At 38.2% G+C, this 20,672-nt stretch overlaps 1 protein-coding gene across 1 annotated transcript in view; it reads right to left on the bottom strand.

The window, feature by feature from the left end:
- Window positions 1-20,672, bottom strand: part of SGK3 (serum/glucocorticoid regulated kinase family, member 3) — a 70,270-nt gene that overhangs the window by 10,627 nt on the left and 38,971 nt on the right. Inside the window, 6 exon segments of the mRNA NM_001190428.1 lie at window positions 507-602; window positions 2,994-3,080; window positions 3,682-3,718; window positions 3,818-3,930; window positions 8,529-8,660; window positions 8,761-8,844. Of these exon segments, the coding sequence (NP_001177357.1) occupies window positions 507-602; window positions 2,994-3,080; window positions 3,682-3,718; window positions 3,818-3,930; window positions 8,529-8,660; window positions 8,761-8,844 (549 nt within the window).

Raw genomic sequence — 20,672 nt, 5'->3', positions numbered from 1 at the left:
AGGTGTCCCGAACATTCCTTTTTTGCAAAAAAATCTTCCAGATGTGTTTACAGTAAAGGGAATGGAAGGTTCCCAATGGGGGAAAAAGTGGAGGAACAGTGTATTAATCCTATAAAAATAAAATACAAGGCAAAACCCAAAAGATAGGATCTTCTAATAAATACAAATCTTTTTCTTTCCATCTTTTTGAAATTGGGCAGAATGCCTAAGAATGATGATTGGGGTAAACTGTATGGAAGTGAATAATATTATTACAGCTAGTGTCTATTTCTAAAAAATGCAAGTGGGATGAGAATACCTGATTAGTGTAAGTAGTGATTAGTATGACAGAGAAATAATTACATTAAGAGAGCAGTAACAAAGGAGAAGTTTTTTCTTTTGTGCATATCCCTAAGGGATTTTGAATTCACTTAACCAGGTCACTACAGTCCTTGGGATTATTAAAAAAAGAGAAAACTCAAAGCAATGAAAACATACTAGAATAATGAAAAAGCAGAAATACATACCAATCCATACAGCATTTCATAGAGAACAGCACCAAGGCACCACCAATCTACAGTATTGTCATAGGGCTGTTTTCTGATTACTTCAGGAGCAAGGTACTATAGAAAACATTAAATATTTGAGCAATTCAACAAACAACTCATGATACAATTTAGAAATAATTAAGAAATTTAACAAATTTAAGATGTTACTATGATGCTAAAAACATATTATCAAGATTTTAAATTGGTTGGGTATTGTTATTCTATACCAGCGGTTCTCAGACAGTAGTACTCTTCAGAATCATGTGGCACATTTTTCAAACTACACATATTCAAGCACAAAGTGTGATGCAATTAAGACAAATGGAAGAAGACAACAAATGCAGAAATCTGTAATACTATGTAAACTGAGTACTGGGATGGGGGGCGGAGAGAGTCTTTCACAAGATTAATTTATTTTAGAAATTCCTCTAGTCATTACCCATAATTGTTTCTCTTGAAGAAAGAATTTTTAATGTGGCAATTATAATCTATTTTTTCCTTCAGTTAAAGACAAAAGAATGTGAATTTTGTATTAGAAAATTATTCTCTAACATGTTATTTAGAAAAGTCGTGTAAGTTATTAGATGGCTATGCACATTTTATTTGTAACACATTTAAACATCATCATAATTTCACACACGTAAAACAGTGAATCTGAATTCGGGATTCCAAAGTATGTATTTTCTCTTACCAAATGAAATAAGAAAATAATTTCTTAAGCTTTTTAAAAAAATGTGATCCAAAGAAATGGCAAAACATATTAAAAGGGTTTAGTAATTTCTGATTACCTTTAAATTTAGAGGACCCAAAGAACTTGTGTTTCCCCTCTAAAAACTATAGGACTTAAAGATTTGGTTAACTACAAAATCAATATATGTTCACAAAAAAATTGTTTCTTTATGCACAAACCAAAATAGAATGGTCACAAATATACATATTAGAAAAAGGAAGAAAATAAAACATTTCAAAGTATTTTTACTTTTAATTTTTTTAACTTTTCTGATCTTGATTAAAAGTCTCATATGAGGCACTTTATCAACACATTTCAACATGATATCTGCAATTACTCTACAATAAAGATTTAATACTACCTGGCATCTAAATCATTATAAATACATTAAAACTAGCATAGTTTAAACTAAACTAAATGTGTATATGTGCATAGTGAGAATAATAAGGCTTTAAGATAACTTTTAAGAAATAATGATTACTGTCTCAAAAAGAAGGATACATTTTCTGCTAGCTAACATGATTAGAGAATGGGATGTTCTGATTAATTCTGACTTGTGATCTTCCTTCACCCACCCACTGCTTCACTTCCTTCCGTCAAATAAATACTTAATTTTATTATAAAATATTTTCATCATATAGAAAAAGAGAAAATAGAAACCAATATAGCCACCAGTAAACATAGGCAATGTCAATATTTTGCCATATTTGCTTTAGCTTATTAAAAAAAAAGCTTTAGATATTCATATACTATGCAATTTACTCATTTTATTTATTTATTATTATTTTTTAAAGATTTATTTATTTATTCATGAAAGAGAGAGGGAGAGACATAAGCAAATAGAGAAGCATGCTCCCTGCAGGCAGCTCGATGTGGGACTCATCCCTGGAACTGGGATCATGCCCTGGGCTGAGCCACCCAGGCATCCCAATTTACTCATTTTAAAGTGAGTAATTCAATGGCTTTGGGATATTTAAAGAGTGGTGGTATAAACATTACCACAATTTTAGGACATTTTTCACTGCTAATTTAAAAAATTTTTTTAAATGATAAGAAATATAATCAAATGCTTTAAGAAGTATAAGGTATACTTTTAACATTAAAAACAGGTAAGTAGGGCAGCCTGGGTGGCTCAGCGGTTTAGTGCTGCCTTCAGCCCAGGCATGATCTGGAGACCCGGGACTGAGTCCCACATCTGGGCTCCCTGCATGGAGCCTGCTTCTCCCTCTGCTTGTGTCTCTGCCTCTCTCTCTCTCTCTCTTTCTCTCTCTGTGTCTCTCATGAATAAATAAATAAAATCTTAAAAAAAATCCAAACAAACAGGTAAGTATATGGGGGGGATGGGATAACTGGGTGATGGGCATTAAGGAGGGCACCTGATGTAATGAGCACTGGGTGTTATATGCAACTGATAATCACTAAATTCTACCCCTGAAACTAATAAAACATTATGTGTTAACTAACTTGAATTTAAATAAAATCTTTAACAAATAAGCATAATTTATATCTTTGATGGGTTCTCTGTGGTAGCTCACAATCACAATTAAAAATACTATCAAGAAACTTTAAATGTTCTGAAGGGATGATTATCAGATATATCCAAGTGGCTAAAAGCTTCCTGAAATGAGGATTTTATTCTACTTTTCTGATTTCAAGTACTGTATATGCAATTTGTGACTCATTTTTGCATTTTACTTATTATTATTTTATAAACAACAAATGAGACATTTTCTTACCTCTGGTGTCCCACAAAATGTTGTTGTTGTGTCAGAAATAGCAATTCCTTCTTTACAAAGCCCAAAATCTGTTAAGACAACATGTCCCTGACAAATACAGGGTCAATAAGATAAAACAATGCATGGGCATAAACTGACAATTTTTAAAACCATTTGACTATGAATTATAGACCCACAAGAAATTGCAAAAATGTTACACAGAGTTTCGTGTACCCCTCATGCAGCTTCTCCCAATGCCAGTATCTTATATAACTCTACAGTTACTCTACTCTAAGGTAGTTAACCAGAGTGCCAATTTAATTGTTTTCACTATTTTTCTTACACGTATACGTGTGTGTGTGTGTGTGTGTGTGTGGTTCTATGCAATAGAGACGTGTAGATCTGTGTAACTACCACCACAATCAAGACAGAGTACTGTCCAATGCCCCAAAGGAACAAAAGAACTCACTCACTCATACTCATGTACTCCCCTATTCCCACTGTCCCTGTCACCTTGAAACCACTAATCTGTTTTCTTTTTTTTTTTTTTTTTTTTTACTAATCTGTTTTCCATCTAAGTTTTGTCATTTGGAGAATCTTAAATGTACATGGAATGATGCAATGTGGAACTCTTGAGATTGCATTTTTTCCCCTAAGCATAACAATGATAAAATTAAGAATTAATAGATTTTTAAAAGATAATACTTACTACTGAATCCAAAAGAATATTTTCTGGTTTCAAGTCTCTATTAAATTGAAAGAAAAAGAAAAGCAAAACTGAGTATTCACTAAAATAAATAAAAAGACACTTCTGCAAGAAATACATTAAATAAATTAAAATGTACCTGTACACTATTTTGATGGAGTGCAAGTAACCCAATGCACTGGCAATTTCAGCAGCATAAAACCTAGCTCTGTGTTCGGGAAAGGATCGTTCTCTCTGTAAGTGGAAAAACAGCTATAAAATGGGAGGGAAAAAGAAAGGATATTAAGATCAGTCACACAAAAAGTGAAACAAATATATCCCATAAATACAAAAATAGGATTTGTTATTCTGAACATGAGATAAAAATGCACCAAAGGACAGAACTATGATTCTCCCTTATCTGTGTCCCCAACCTTGCAATCATTCTCTCTTACCATGCATCTTTCTTTACTCTTGCTAACTTTAACTTGCTCATCTCTTATTTACTACTCAATCTTCAATGTCCAGTGTCCTCACCACTCTGGAGAAGATTATCAACCAAGACTGATGATCTTGATATTGCCATGGAGTCAATAAGGTCTCTCACTAACCCCTTTTTTGACTGTGCTTTATTTTTTTAAAGATTTTATTTATTTATTCAGAACAGACACAGAGAGAGAGGCAGAGACATAGGCAGGGGGAGAAGCAGGCTCCTTGTGGGGAGCCTGATGTGGGTCCTGGGACCATGACCCGAGTTGAAGGCAGACCCTTAACCACTGAGCCACCCAGGTGCCCCTTTGACTGTGCTTTCATTTGGAAAAACAAAACAAAACAAAAAAACACTTCAGAGACTGGACACAAGTAGCTGGCAGATCAAATATAATCCACAGATATAATCTGTTTGAGCCAAATACTGTTTTTAGAAAAATCTAAATTAACTGGTTAACATTTAAAAATGAAGAAAAAATTTTTTCGGTAAAAATTTAGTTTTGGGGGGATCCCTGGGTGGCGCAGCAGTTTGGCGCCTGCCTTTGGCCCAGGGTGCGATCCTGGGGACCCGGGATCGAGTCCCATGTTGGGCTCCCGGTGCATGGAGCCTGCTTCTCCCTCTGCCTGTGTCTCTGCCTCCTCTCTCTCTCTCTGTGACTATCATAAAAAAAAAAAAAGTTTAGTTTTGGTTTCTTCTGGGAAAAAAAAAAAAAGAGGAAGCTCTGCAACATTAAGCTTAAATTCCAGTAGGGCAGCAGATGGCTGGCGCTGAGCAGCAGCTGGACACGCCAGTTCATTTCTTACCTTCTGAAATCGTATTTTATTTCTTTATTCTGCCCTTTATTCATGAGGTTACCTGCCTGGGCAAAGTTTTCCCCAGGTCCTTACTCTAAGTTCCCTCGCTTCTAGAGCAGTGATCTCACCTTAGGTCTCCTTCTTCCTTGGAGAGTTCCATCTCATGCTCCTTTCTGGCCCCTTATGCTGCAGGGATACCAAGGTATACGTCCTCGGTTTCTCCACTGTTACTCTTTCTCTGGATATCCTGCCCAAGTAACTGATCCATCCAGTGATTTTAACCACCACCTCTATGTTGACAGTCCTTCGTGTGGACATACCCCACCTAGACCTCTGCTTGGAACTTCTCTTGCAAAGACATGTTGCTTGCTGCTCTTTCTTGAATAGTTCATATGCCAACAAATTCATCTTGTCTAGAACAGAGCCCCCGTCTTCTTTTACAGATTTACTGCCACTGCTGCTATATTCTTTAATGACATCACCATCACTTTCTATCCAGTCCTCTGAGCCATGGGAGGCAACGAGGTCCAGTGAGAAGAGTCAGGTTTTACAGCTGACCAGACCTGGATTCAAATCCTAGTTCTCCTTTTGTGAGCAATTCATTTAACTTCTCTGATTTATTAAAACTGTCCCCCAATTTTTCTTAACCTCTTTTGAAAGATTATGGTGAAGATCAGTTGTAAATAATTTTGTTTAAGATTTTATTTATTCATAGAGATGCAGAGAGAAAGAGAGAGAGAGAGAGAGAGAGAGGCAGAGACACAGGCAGAGGGAGAAGCAGGCTCCATGCAGAAAGCCTGACGTGGGACTCGATCCCGGGACTCCAGGATCATGCCCTGGGCTGCAGGTGGCGCTAAACCGCTACACCACGGGGGCTGCCCCTGAAGATCAGTTATAATAGATCCTGATAGAGTAGGGACGTGGGAGGCTGGCCTGGGATTCATCTGGATTGCTCCTTTACTTCTGTACCTCTGCTTTGTTAGCCTCTGTATCTAACTAATGAAAAAAATCTTCTGTTTTTATCTTTTAATTATTCCTGGAATACTACTTCCTGTTTAGCCCGACTATTGCCTTTATTAGCTTATACTATTGTAATAATCTATTTATTGATCTGATCACATCAATCAAATACAATACTAACGAAAACTACCCAAAATGAAAACCTGACCATTCACCAATGGCAGCTAACAATGACAGTTTATTAAATCAAAGGCACTATGTTGAGGACCTTATATGCTTGTATTATTTAATCTACTCAAGTATCTTGAGGCAGAAAATTAATGAGGAAGCTGAGGTTCAGGAATTGTATTGTTTATACACCCAGTATTATATCAAAGTTAAGAACACATGTCAAGGTTAAAATGTTAAGTATGAAAATCAGGGGGATACTAGTAATAATTACAGGAAACCCATAATGATATTATACTCCTCCTACCTCCCTCTATCTTTTCTCATTTTTACCTGCTCTTCTGCCTACAGCCCCATTCAATTCCTCCTCCACCAACCCCAACACTCTATTTCATTCTTTTTATTTCCCCATTATCTTAGCCAAGTCTATCTTTTAGAATATAAGCCAACTCTTTCCACTTTTGTCATTCTGTTTAGAGTGATCACTATAAAAAGGGCTCAGAAGCAAGGTTCTGAAACAGGACAAAGAAACCACGGACAAAGCAGGAAGCTTCCAACAGGATCTCATCTGCAGTTAATGCCTTACAGGACATTTCAAATCTAGACTCAGGTCTAGATTAAATCCCTGGATTTAAATCCCTGACACTTACTTACTAGAGCATGGTGACATGGAGAAAGTCACTTAACTTCTCTGAGCCTTAGTTTCTTTATCTATAAAATAGTGCTTATCTCAAAGAGTTGTAATGATTAATTGAAATAATGCCGATAAGATCATTACAAAGTGCCAGGCCCTCAATAAATTCTCAGGTTAGCACTTAAGTACACACAAAATAAAATGACAACCTTTAATCTTCAACCTTCAAAGTTTTGCTTCTACACTGAGGAGGCATACGGCATTTCTGTCATATAGATGTAGGGTGTTGAATAATGATTCTATTAATGATCTTCCCCCAAAATGATCTACTTATGTCTTATTATCTTTCACGTTTGCAGAATAGACATTAGTCTTTCTTCTAATTCCTTTATTCTACAGTTAAGTATACTATATGAAGGCTGAAAGATCCCTTTGTAAAGATGGAACACTATCTATCAAAATAATTTTTGGTGGGATCCCTGGGTGGCTCAGCGGTTTGGTGCCTGCCTTCAGCCCAGGGCGTGATTCTGGAGTCCTGGGATAAAGTCCTGTGTCGGGCTCCCTGCGTGGAGCCTGCGTCTCCCTCTGCCTGTGTCTCTGCCTCTCGCTCTGTGTCTCTCATGAACAAATAAAGAAAATCTTAAAATAATAATAATAATAATAATTTTTGGAGACATTCACAGGTCATAGATCAAACAAGTTAGAAAGGTGTGAGGATTGAGAAACAGGAACAGGGGATGGTCTGCTGCTGCCTAAATCCTAGAATCACACTGCCTGAGTTCAATTCCTGGCTCTAATACTTACTAATAACCACATGCCTTGAGCAAGTTACCTAGCTTCTCTGTGCCTCAGTTTCTTTATTTTATATAACATTTTATAAAATATTTTATAAAACATAGTTTATGTAAGTATACCTGATGCATGTTAGCTATTACTATAATTATTTTTTTTTAATTTTATTTATTATTTATGATAGTCACACCGAGAGAGAGAGAGAGAGAGAGAGAGGCAGAGACACAGGCAGAGGGAGAAGCAGGCTCCATGCACCGGGAGCCCGACGTGGGATTCGATCCCAGGTCTCCAGGATCGCACCCTGGGCCGAAGGCAGGTGCCAAACCGCTGCGCCACCCAGGGATCCCCTATTACTATAATTATTATGATGAGAGTGGCATTTTCCAAAGTGTATTTTAATATGCTTCTGATTCAGAGTTTTGAGGAATATTATTAACAGATTTGGTTCAAACAAATGGAACTGCATGCTAAGAAAATATTTTAAAAGAAATCTTGGCTTTGTTTAAGGTAGAACTCAAAGTCTTTAACATGCTGAAACAATATTGTGAATCACCAAGAAACATATTGTTAATTGTCAATGGGATAGAACATGAAACATTTTCCAAACTGACTTCACCACTGAACTCTTTATTAGAGGATCATCTCATCTGATTATAGTTTGCACGTTTTAGAAAATGACAGGCTAGGTAATCTTTATGTGCAACTGTGTAGACAATAATTATCTAACTACCAATCATGTTTTATTCTAACATTTCAGTATATTATCTTGCTATACTATCTGTGAAGTCTGTAGCTGCACACAAAGGTTTTTTTATGAATCTTCCCACCTACACACCATAAGCTGCTTAAGAGCTTTGTTTACAATTCTCTATATCTTTGTGCTTATTAATTAGCCAGCGTCATGAATCTAAGAGCTGTAAATGCTGGCCTATTCTTCCAAAAACTGATAGGCAAATAAAAAGTGTGACTTTATTCTATTTTTTCTAAACATTATCAACAATTAGAAAACTGATCATAAAACTCATAAACTTACCTCCCCTCCATTAACAAAATCCAGAACAAAATAAAGCTTTTCAGTTGTTTGGAAAGAATAATGTAATCCAACCAAAAATGGATGTTTCACATTTTTCAAAAGCACATTACGTTCAGCCATAATATGTTTTTGCTGTAAAAAAAGGTAAAGGATCAGCTTGTATTATATACCAGAAAACAATTCTGTTAATTGAGAAAATGGAGTTAGGAGAAACAATGCTCTTTCACTTTACCTCTTTTCTGTTCAGAACTACTTTTTTCTGTAACACTTTGACAGCATAAAATTTTCCATCCAGTTTCCGTTTTGCAAGAAGAACCTGTTGTAAAGATTGTGCATACTATTAGAGATCTCAATATTTTGATTGAAATTATTCACTTGCCAATAAATTCATACTTAAATTATGTACAAAGCAAGTCTACAACGGACCTAGATAATATATTTTAGTTTTGAACACTGAAAATTACTGAATTTATTTCTGTTCCACTTCTCCTTAGGTATTTTAACAAGACCGTAACAAAAAAAGAATGTTAGTCACTTGACTAGGCAGGTACCATTCCTTCGTCATTTAATATGCTGATGTTTGAGATTTTTACTAAATTTAAGTCCTAAAATCTAGACTGCTTGAGATCAAGTGTGGTGTGTGTGTGTGTGTGTGCGCGTCCGTGCGCACACACACCAGCCCTGAGTCCTCAAGAGTGTCCTTAGAAAATACTGAGGCTATCAACTTCTTGATACATAAAAAAAAGGAGAAGGCAATGGTATCTATGTGATCAAAATGCATTTTTGTTTTAACACTTAGGTTTCTCCGTAACTTTCAAATTCAAAAGCATTCAGAGGAAGAAGCACCATGTATAGCTGAGTTTCTACAATGGGCTGGGCTGCATGCACTTTCAAGGATCTGAAGAAATTTAGAGGCTCTTGCCCCAGGAAAAAAGTAGACATACTTAGGATTTTGCAAATAATTTTAAGAAATTCAAGATGCCCAACAAGTTGTGTAGCTATTAAATAATACATTCCAAAGCTTTTTGGGATTATCTGACACAGCAACTAGTGATACTTCTGGGCCTTATATTCTTGTATGTATGTTCTCTTCCTCTGTAAAACTTAAAATACCAATCTAATCATGAGAAAAATATCAAATTCCAATTGAGGGACATCTTACAATATGTACATCTTACAATAGTACATTTAACTAGTACTTTTCAAAATCATCAAGGTCCTCAAAAACAAGGAAAGTCTGAGAAACCATCACAGCTAAGAGAAGCTAAAGGAGACATGACAACTAAATGTGATGTGGTATTGTGGATGAGATTCCAGAACAAAAAAAGGACACTGGGTGAAAGGAAAGGAAATCTAAATAAACAATGGACCTTTCATCAATGTTGGCTCATTAACTGGAACAAATGTACCCTGCTAATATAAGGTATTAACAATAGGGACAGTGTGTATGGAGTAGAGGATGGTTTTGGAATTCTGTGAACTTCCTTTCTTTCTTCTTTATTAAATTTTTTCTGTAAATCAAAATTGTTCTAGAAAATAAAACCTATATAAAAAAAGAAAATAAAACCTATCAATTAAAAAAATGTTTGTTTTTAATCAAGATGGAGTCAAAACATCTGTAGGGTAAAAATGTCCCGTGCTTCACTTTTGACATTTTCCCCATTTTTCCATTCTTTTGTTTTTTTTTTTCAATTTTTTATTTATTTATGATAGTCACAGAGAGAGAGAGAGAGAGAGGCAGAGACATAGGCAGAGGGAGAAGCAGGCTCCATGCACCGGGAGCCTGATGTGGGATTCGATCCCGGGTCTCCAGGATCACGCCCTGGGCCAAAGGCAGGCGCCAAACCACTGCGCCACCCAGGGATCCCCCATTCTTTTATTTGATACAATATTTTACTCTACTGAACATCTTTCCTTCTTATATTTTTCCTTTACTCAACACCTCCCACCTGCCTGACCTTTCCAGCTCTGTTTTTGTTGGTTTATCTTCCAGTACATGATGAGTAAATAATTCAAATGTGGCAATTAGGAGGTACCAATTTTCTTAAAGTAAGCATTTTTCCAATAGACTGGTAGATTTGGAGAATAGACATATGGTTAAGAAACAAACAGGCAAAAGGAAAATGGAACCAAGATCCCTTAATGGAGAAGAGTTTAGAATAATTTTTAGATCACCATTATTTATTTTAGCCTATCATATATTTATTCTATTTTTCAAACACACTGTGGGGATCCCTGGGTGGCGCAGCGGTTTGGCGCCTGCCTTTGGCCCAGGGCCTGATCCTGGAGACCCGGGATCGAATCCCACGTCGGGCTCCCGGTGCATGGAGCCTGCTTCTCCCTCTGCCTGTGTCTCTGCCTCTCTCTCTCTCTGTGACTATCATAAATAAATAAAAATTTAAAAAAAAAAAAAAAAAAAAAAAAAAAAAAAAACACACTGTGGATTTGCTTCATTTACTTTTCCTTTTTGTGTCTTCTGCTTTTGTTTTACTGTACTTTATTGGTTTCTAACCATTTTGTAAGGCTTTTAATTTTTATTAAACATAACACATATATAGGATAACCCACAAATCATAATAGTTTAGTAAATTACTGCAAAATGAACACACTATGTAACCACTATCTAGGTCAAAAAATAAAATATTATCATATAGTTGTGGGTTCATTTCTGGGTTTCTATTCTGTTCGATTGATCTATGTGTCTATTTTTTTATTTACCCAAGGAATACACAAAAATGAGTTCAAAGGGATACATGCAACCTGTTTATAGCAGCATTATCTATAACAGCCAAATATGGAAAAAGCCAAAATGTCCACCAAAAGATGAATGGATAAAGATGACATGATATATATAATAGAATATTACTCAGCCATAAAGAAGAATGAATTCTTGCCATTTGCAATGACATGATGGAGCTAGAGAATATTACACTAAGTGAAATAAGTCAGTCAGAGAAAGACAAATACCATACAATTTTATCCATACGTGGAATTTAAGGAACAAAACAAAAGATCATAAGGGATAAACAAAACAAAACATCATAAGGGATAAAAAGAGAGAAGCAAATCAAGAAACAAACTCTTAACTACAGAGAACAAAGTGATGGTTATCATAGGGGAAGTGGGGGGGGTGGGTTAAATGGGTGATAGGGATTAAGGAGTGCACTGTGATGAGCATTGGGTATTATATATGAGTGTTGAAACACTAAATTGTACACCTGAAACTGATATTACACTGGATGTTAGCTAACTGGAATTTAAACAAAAATATTTAAAAAATTAAAAAAACCCAACATTATCAGTAGCCTGAAGTACCCCTTCCTGTCTCCCCTATTTCAGAAACTACTTATCCCTGTCACAAATTTGTAGTAACACAGGTTTTATCTTTTTTTAAAATTTAACATAATTAGAATCATATAAAGTCTCTGACTTCTTTCACTCTAAATAACGTAATATGCATTCATGTTGTAGCACGTAGCATAATTTTGTATTTTTATTGTGCAGAACAATGCATTACATAGTTTAAAATTTAAAAAATTTAATTCCAGAATAGTTAATATACAGTGTTATATTAGTTTTAGGTGTATAATATAGTAATTCAACAATTCTATACATTACCCAATACTCACTATGGTAAGTGTACTCTTTTTAAAAAAAATTAATTAATTATTTTTTTAAAGACTTTTTTTTCTTTTTAATTCATGAGAGACACACACACAGAGAGAGAGAGAGAGAGAGAGGCAGAGACACAGGCAGAGGGAGAAGCAGGCTCCATGCATGGACTCCGATGTGGGAGTGGGACTTGATCCTGGGTCTCTAGGATCACGCCCCAGGCCGAAGGCAGCACTAAACCGCTAAGCCACCGGGGCTGCCCCCCCCCCTTTTTTAAAATGATAAGTGTACTACTCTTAATCCTCTTCATCTAATTCTCCCATCCCCTTACCCACTTCCCCTCTGGTAACTATCAATTTGTTCTCCATAGCTAAGAGTCTGTTTCTTGGGTTTGTCTTCTTTTTTCCTTTTTTCGTTTGTCTTGTTTCTTAAATTCACATATGAATGAAATCATACAGTATCTGTCTCTCTCTGACCAACCTGTCTCACTTAGCATAATACTCTCTGGATCCACCCATTCTGTTGTAAATAGCAAGGTATCATTCTTTTTTATTAGCTTATAAACATAGTGGTGTGTGTAGCTTTCTCAATCAGTGTTTTTGTATTCTTTGGGTAAATCCCTATAGCAGAATTACTGGATCATATAGTAGTTCTGCTTTTAATTTCTTGAGGAACTTCCATACTGTTTTCTATACTGGCTACATCAGTGCATAAGGGTTCCTTCTTCTCCACATCCTTACATTAGCCATTCTAACAGTCATAAGGTGATCTGTCAATGTGGTTTCGATTTGCATTTCCCTGATGATAAGTGACGTTAAGCATCTTTTCATGTGTCTGTTGGCCATCTGTATGTCTTCTTTGGAGAAATGTCTGTTCATGTCTTCTGCCCATTTTTTATTTGGATGACTTGGTGTTTGGTGTTGAGTTGTAGAAGTTCTTTATCTATTTTGGATACTAACCCTGTATCAAATACGTCATTTGCAAAAATTCTCTCCCATTTAGTAGGTTGTATTTTTGTTTTGTTGATTAGTTCCTTTGCTGTGCAAAAACTTTTTATTTTGATGTAGATTCAAAAGTTTCTTTTTGTTTTTATTTCCATTACCTCAGGAGACACGTCTAGAAAAATGCTATTCTGGCTGATGTCAGAAATTACTGCATATATGCTCTTCTAGGAGGTTTTAAGTCTCACATTAAGTCTTAATCCATTTTAAGTTTATTTTTTGTATGGTGTAAGAATGTGGTCCAGTTTCATTCTTTTGCATGTAGCTGTCCAGTATTCCCAACACCATTTGTTGAGGAGACTTTGTCCCATTGCATATTCTTGCCTCCATTGTTGAAGATTAATTGACCATATAATTGTTGGGTTTATTTCTGGGCTTTCTATTCTGTTCCATTGATTTATGTGTCATCTTTGTGCCACTACCACACTGTTTTGATGACTATAGCTTTGTAGTATATCTTGGCATATGGATTGTGATACCTCCAGTTTTTTCTTTTTCAAGACTGCTTTTGCTATTGAGGGTCTTTTGTGGTTCCATACAAATTTTAAGATTATTTCCTCTAGAGGGAGGGGCAAGATGGCGGAAGAGTAGGGTCCCCACCTGTCCCCACCAAATTACCTAGAAAACCTTCAAATTATCCTGAAAATCTACGAATTTGGCCTGAGAATTAAAGAGAGAACACCTGGAATGCTATAGTGAGAAGAGTTCGCTCTTCTATCAAGGTAGGAAGATGGGAAAAAGAAATAAAGAAATAAAAGGCATCCAAGGGGGAGGGGCCCCACGAGGAGCCGGGCTGAGGCCGGGGCAAGTGTCCCCAGGACAGGAGAGCCCCGTCCCGGAGACGCAGGAGCTGCACCAACCTTCCCGGTTGGAAAGGCCTCGCAGGGAGTTAGAGCAGGACTCCAGGAGGGCGGGGATGCCCTCAGGCTCTCTGGGACAGTAACAGAGGAACTGCGTGCCCAGGAGAGTGCCCTGAGCTCCCTAAGGGCTGCAGCGCGCACGGCGGGACCGGAGCAGCTCGGAGGGACTCGGGTGGCAGCTCCGCGGAGGGGGCTGCGGGGCGGGAGCAGCTCGGGGGGCTCGGGGGCGGCTCCGCGGAGGGGGCTGCGGGGCGGGAGCAGCTCGGGGGGCTCGGGGGGCTCGGGGGCGGCTCCGCGGAGGGGGCTGCGGGGTGGGAGTGCGAATCCAACAGCGCAGACCCGGAGCACAGGGCGCCGGGACACAGCCCAGGATCCGGCCTCAGCCGGGACAGGCAGAGGCCGGGAGGGCCCAGGGCAGCGAGGACGCTCCTGCCCCGAGCTGAGCAGATCAGCGGCCCCGCCCGGAGCCTCCAGGCCCTGCAGAACCAGAGCTCTGTAGTTACTGCGGGGGCTGAATCCAGGGCTCCCGAGCTGGCCCCGCCACTGGGGTTGTTCCTCCTGGGGCCTCACGGGGTAAACAACCCCCACTGAGCCCTGCACCGGGCAGGGGGCAGAGCAGCTCCTCCAAGTGCTAACACCTGAAAATCAGCACAGCAGGCCCCTCCCCCAGAAGACCAGCTAGACGGACAAGTTCCAGGAGAAGTCAAGGGACTTAAAGTATACAGAATCAGAAGATACTCCCCCGTGGTTCTTTTGTTTGTTTGTTTTTTGTTGTTTTGTTTTGCTTTTTGATTTGTTTCCTTCCCCCACCCTTTTTTTCCTTTCTTTTTCCTTCTCTTTTTCTTTTTTTCTTCCCTTTTTTTTTCTTTCTCTTTTCTTTCCTTCTTTCTCTCCTCTCTTTTTCTCCTTTTCCCAATACAACTTGCTTTTGGCCACTCTGCACTGAGCAAAATGACTAGAATGAAAACCTCACCTCAAAAGAAAGAATCAGAAACAGTCCTCTCTCCCACAGAGTTACAAAATCTGGATTACAATTCAACGTCAGAAAGCCAATTCAGAAGCACTATTATACAGCTACTGGTGGCTCTAGAAAAAAGCATAAAGGACTCAAGAGACTTCATGACTGCAGAATTTAGAGCTAATCAGGCAGAAATTAAAAATCAATTGAATGAGATGCAATCCAAACTAGAAGTCCTAACGACGAGGGTTAACAAGGTGGAAGAACGAGTGAGTGACATAGAAGACAAGTTGATGGCAAAGAGGGAAACTGAGGAAAAAAGAGACAAACAATTAAAAGACCATGAAGATAGATTAAGGGAAATAAACGACAGCTTGAGGAAGAAAAACCTACGTTTAATTGGGGTTCCCGAGGGCGCCGAAAGGGACAGAGGGCCAGAATATGTATTTGAACAAATTCTAGCTGAAAACTTTCCTAATCTGGGAAGGGAAACAGGCATTCAGATCCAGGAAATAGAGAGATCCCCCCCTAAAATCAATAAAAACCGTTCAACACCTCGACATTTAATAGTGAAGCTTGCAAATTCCAAAGATAAAGAGAAGATCCTTAAAGCAGCAAGAGACAAGAAATTCCTGACTTTTATGGGGAGGAGTATTAGGGTAACAGCAGACCTCTCCACAGAGACCTGGCAGGCCAGAAAGGGCTGGCAGGATATATTCAGGGTCCTAAATGAGAAGAACATGCAACCAAGAATACTTTATCCAGCAAGGCTCTCATTCAGAACGGAAGGAGAGAAAAAGAGCTTCCAAAACAGGCAGGAACTGAAAGAATATGTGACCTCCAAACCAGCTCTGCAAGAAATTTTAAGGGGGCCTCTTAAAATTCCCCTTTAAGAAGAAGTTCAGTGGAACAATCCACAAAAACAAGGACTGAATAGATATCATGATGACACTAAACTCGTATCTGTCGACAGGAACTCTGAACGTGAACGGGCTTCATGACCCCATCAAAAGGTGCAGGGTTTCAGACTGGATAAAAAAGCAGGACCCATCTATTTGCTGTCTACAAGAGACTCATTTTAGACAGAAGGACACCTACAGCCTGAAAATAAAAGGTTGGAGAACCATTTACCATTCGAATGGCCCTCAAAAGAAAGCAGGGGTAGCCATCCTTATATCAGATAAACTAAAATTTACCCCGAAGACTGTAGTGAGAGATGAAGAGGGACACTATATCATACTTAAAGGATCTATCCAACAAGAGGACTTAACAATCATCAATATATATGCCCCGAATGTGGGAGCTGCCAAATATTTAAACCAATTAATAACCAAAGTGAAGAAATACTTAGATAATAATACACTTATACTTGGTGACTTCAATCTAGCTCTTTCTATACTCGATAGGTCTTCTAAGCACAACATCTCCAAAGAAACGAGAGCTTTAAATGATACCCTGGACCAGATGGATTTCACAGATATTTACAGAACTTTACATCCAAACTCAACTGAATACACATTCTTCTCAAGTGCACATGGAACTTTCTCCAGAATAGACCACATACTGGGTCACAAATCGGGTGTGAACCGATACCAAAAGATTGGGATCGTCCCCTGCATATTCTCAGACCATAATGCCTTGAAATTAGAACTAAATCACAACAAGAAGTTTGGAAGGACCTCAAACACGTGGAGGTTAAGGACCATCCTGCTAAAAGATAAAAGGGTCAACCAGGAAATTAAGGAAGAATTAAAAACATTCATGGAAACTAATGAGAATGAAGATACAACTGTTCAAACTCTTTGGGATGCAGCAAAAGCAGTCCTAAGGGGGAAATACATCGCAATACAAGCATCCATTCAAAAACTGGAAAGAACTCAAATACAAAAGCTAACCTTACACATAAAGGAGCTAGAGAAAAAACAGCAAATAGATCCTACACCCAGGACAAGAAGAGAGTTAATAAAGATTCGAGCAGAACTCAACGAAATCGAGACCAGAAGAACTGTGGAACAGATTAACAGAACCAGGAGTTGGTTCTTTGAAAGAATTAATAAGATAGATAAACCATTAGCCAGCCTTATTAAAAAGAAGAGAGAGAAGACTCAAATTAATAAAATCATGAATGAGAAAGGAGAGATCACTACCAACACCAAGGAAATACAAACGATTGTAAAAACATATTATGAACAGCTATACGCCAATAAATTAGGCAATCTAGAAGAAATGGACGCATTCCTGGAAAGCCACAAACTACCAAAACTGGAACAGGAAGAAATAGAAAATCTAAACAGGCCAATAACCAGGGAGGAAATTGAAGCAGTCATCCAAAACCTCCCAAGACACAAGAGTCCAGGGCCAGATGGCTTCCCAGGGGAATTCTATCAAAGGTTTAAAGAAGAAACCATACCTATTCTCCTAAAGCTGTTTGGAAAGATAGAAAGAGATGGAGTACTTCCAAGTTCGTTCTCTGAGGCCAGCATCACTTTAATTCCAAAACCAGACAAAGACCCAACCAAAAAAGGAGAATTACAGACCAATATCCTTGATGAACATGGATGCAAAAATTCTCAACAAGATACTGGCCAATAGGATCCAACAGTACATTAAGAAAATTATTCACCATGACCAAGTAGGATTTATCCCTGGGACACAAAGCTGGTTCAACACCCGTAAAACAATCAATGTGATTCATCATATCAGCAAGAGAAAAACCAAGAAACATATGATCCTCTCATTAGATGCAGAGAAAGCATTTGACAAAATACAGCATCCATTTCTGATCAAAACTCTTCAGAGTGTAGGGATAGAGGGAACATTCCTCAACATCTTAAAAGCCATCTACGAAAAGCCCACAGCAAATATCATTCTCAATGGGGAAGCACTGGGAGCCTTTCCCCTAAGATCAGGAACAAGACAGGGATGTCGACTCTCACCACTGCTATTCAACATAGTACTGGAAGTCCTAGCCTCAGCAATCAGACAACAAAAAGACATTAAAGGCATTCAAATTGGCAAAGAAGAAGTCAAACTCTCCCTCTTCGCCGATGACATGATACTCTACATAGAAAACCCAAAAGTTTCCACCCCAAGATTGCTAGAACTCATACAGCAATTTGGTAGCATGGCAGGATACAAAATCAATGCCCAGAAATCAGTGGCATTTCTATACACTAACAATGAGACTGAAGAAAGAGAAATTAAGGAGTCAATCCCATTTACAATTGCACCCAAAAGCATAAGATACCTAGGAATAAACCTAACCAAAGAGGTAAAGGATCTATACCCTAAAAACTATAGAACACTTCTGAAAGAAATTGAGGAAGACACAAAGAGATGGAAAAATGTTCCATGCTCATGGATTGGCAGAATTAATATTGTGAAAATGTCAATGTTACCCAGGGTAATTTACACATTTAATGCAATCCCTATCAAAATACCATGGACTTTCTTCAGAGAGTTAGAACAAATTATTTTAAGATTTGTGTGGAATCAGAAAAGACCCCAAATAGCCAGGGGAATTTTAAAAAAGAAAACCATATCTGGGGGCATCACAATGCCAGATTTCAGGTTGTACTACAAAGCTGTGGTCATCAAGACAGTGTGGTACTGGCACAAAAACAGACACATAGATCAATGGAACAGAATAGAGAACCCAGAAGTGGACCCTGAACTTTATGGTCTACTAATATTTGATAAAGGAGGAAAGACTATCCATTGGAAGAAAGACAGTCTCTTCAATAAATGGTGCTGGGAAAATTGGACATCCACATGCAGAAGAATGAAACTAGACCACTCTCTTGCACCATACACAAAGATAAACTCAAAATGGATGAAAGATCTAAATGTGAGACAAGATTCCATCAAAATCCTAGAGGAGAACACAGGCAACACCCTTTTTGAACTCAGCCACAGTAACTTCTTGCAAGATACATCCTCGAAGGCAAAAGAAACAAAAGCAAAAATGAACTATTGGGACTTCATCAAGATAAGAAGCTTTTGCACAGCAAAGGATACAGTCAACAAAACTAAAAGACAACCTACAGAATGGGAGAAGATATTTGCAAATGACATATCAGATAAAGGGCTAGTTTCCAAGATCTATAAAGAACTTATTAAACTCAACACCAAAGAAACAAACAATCCACTCATGAAATGGGCAAAAGACATGAAGAGAAATCTCACAGAGGAAGACAGAGACATGGCCAACATGCACATGAGAAAATGCTCTGCATCACTTGCCATCAGGGAAATACAAATCAAAACCACAATGAGATACCACCTCACACCAGTGAGAATGGGGAAAATTAACAAGGCAGGAAACCACAAATGTTGGAGAGGATGCGGAGAAAAGGGAACCCTCTTACACTGTTGGTGGGAATGTGAACTGGTGCAGCCACTCTGGAAAACTGTGTGGAGGTTCCTCAAAGAGTTAAAAATAGACCTGCCCTACGACCCAGCAATTGCACTGTTTGGGATTTACCCCAAAGATACAGATGCAATGAAACGCAGGGACACCTGCACCCCGATGTTTCTAGCAGCAATGACCACAATAGCCAAACTGTGGAAGGAGCCCTGGTGTCCATCGAAAGATGAGTGGATAAAGAAGATGTGGTTTATGTATACAATGGACTATTACTCAGTCATTAGAAACGACAAATACCCACCATTTGCTTCAACGTGGATGGAACTGGAGGGTATTATGCTGAGTGAAGTAAGTCAGTCGGAGAAGGACAAACATTATATGTTTTCATTCATTTGGGGAATATAAATAATAGTGAAAGGGAATATAAGGGAAGGGAGAAGAAATGTGTGGGAAATATCAGAAAGGGAGACAGAATGTAAAGACTCCTAACTCTGGGAAACGAACTAGGGGTGGTAGAAGGGGAGGAGGGCAGGGGGTGGGAGTGAGTGGATGACGGGTACTGGGGGTTACTCTGTATGTTGGTAAATTGAACACCAATAAAAAAAAAGAAAAAAAAGATTATTTCCTCTAGTTCTGTGAAAAACGCATTATACAGTTTAATCCATTCCTTAATTGACAGACATTTAGATTGTTTATGAATTATTGCATATGTGCACGTATTTCTGTTGGATATATATATGGGTAGAAGTAGAACCAATGTGTCACGCACGTAATTGCATATATTTAGCTTCAATAATTATCACCAGTTTTCAACAGCATAAAAAAATGAAACACACAGGAATAAATCTAATTAAAGATGTGTAAAAACTCTATATAGGACAATAAAACAGTACTGAGAAAAATTAAAGATGAACTAAATTAAAAAAATATCCATGGTCACAGAAGACTCAGTGATATAAAAGTAACAACTCTTTCCAAATTGATCTGCAGTTCAATGCAATCCCAATCAAAATCCAGCCGAGGGACACCTGGGTGGCTCAGTGGTTGAGCATCTGCCTTCAGCACAGGGCTGAAGGGGTCCTGGCATTGAGTCCTGTATGGAGCTCCCTGTGGGGAACCTGCTTCTCCCTCTGCCTATGTATCTGCCTCTCTCTGTGTATCTCATGAATAAATAAAATCTTTAAAAAAAAAATCCAGCTGAATTTTGTGGAAATTAGCATGCTAATTCTAAAACTTAAAAAGATATGCAGAGGGCTAAGACTCTTGAAGAACAAAGAGGGAGGACTTGTTTTGTTGGATATCAAGCTATTTTGCAGTCCAGTAGAACAATGGAACAAAATGTACAAT

Source organism: Canis lupus, chromosome 29 (assembly GCF_011100685.1).
Source record: "Canis lupus familiaris isolate Mischka breed German Shepherd chromosome 29, alternate assembly UU_Cfam_GSD_1.0, whole genome shotgun sequence".
In the NCBI taxonomy this organism is placed as follows: Eukaryota; Metazoa; Chordata; class Mammalia; order Carnivora; family Canidae; genus Canis; species Canis lupus.
Note: the sequence above shows the minus strand (reverse complement) of the source record. Positions and strands in the feature narration are given on the sequence as shown.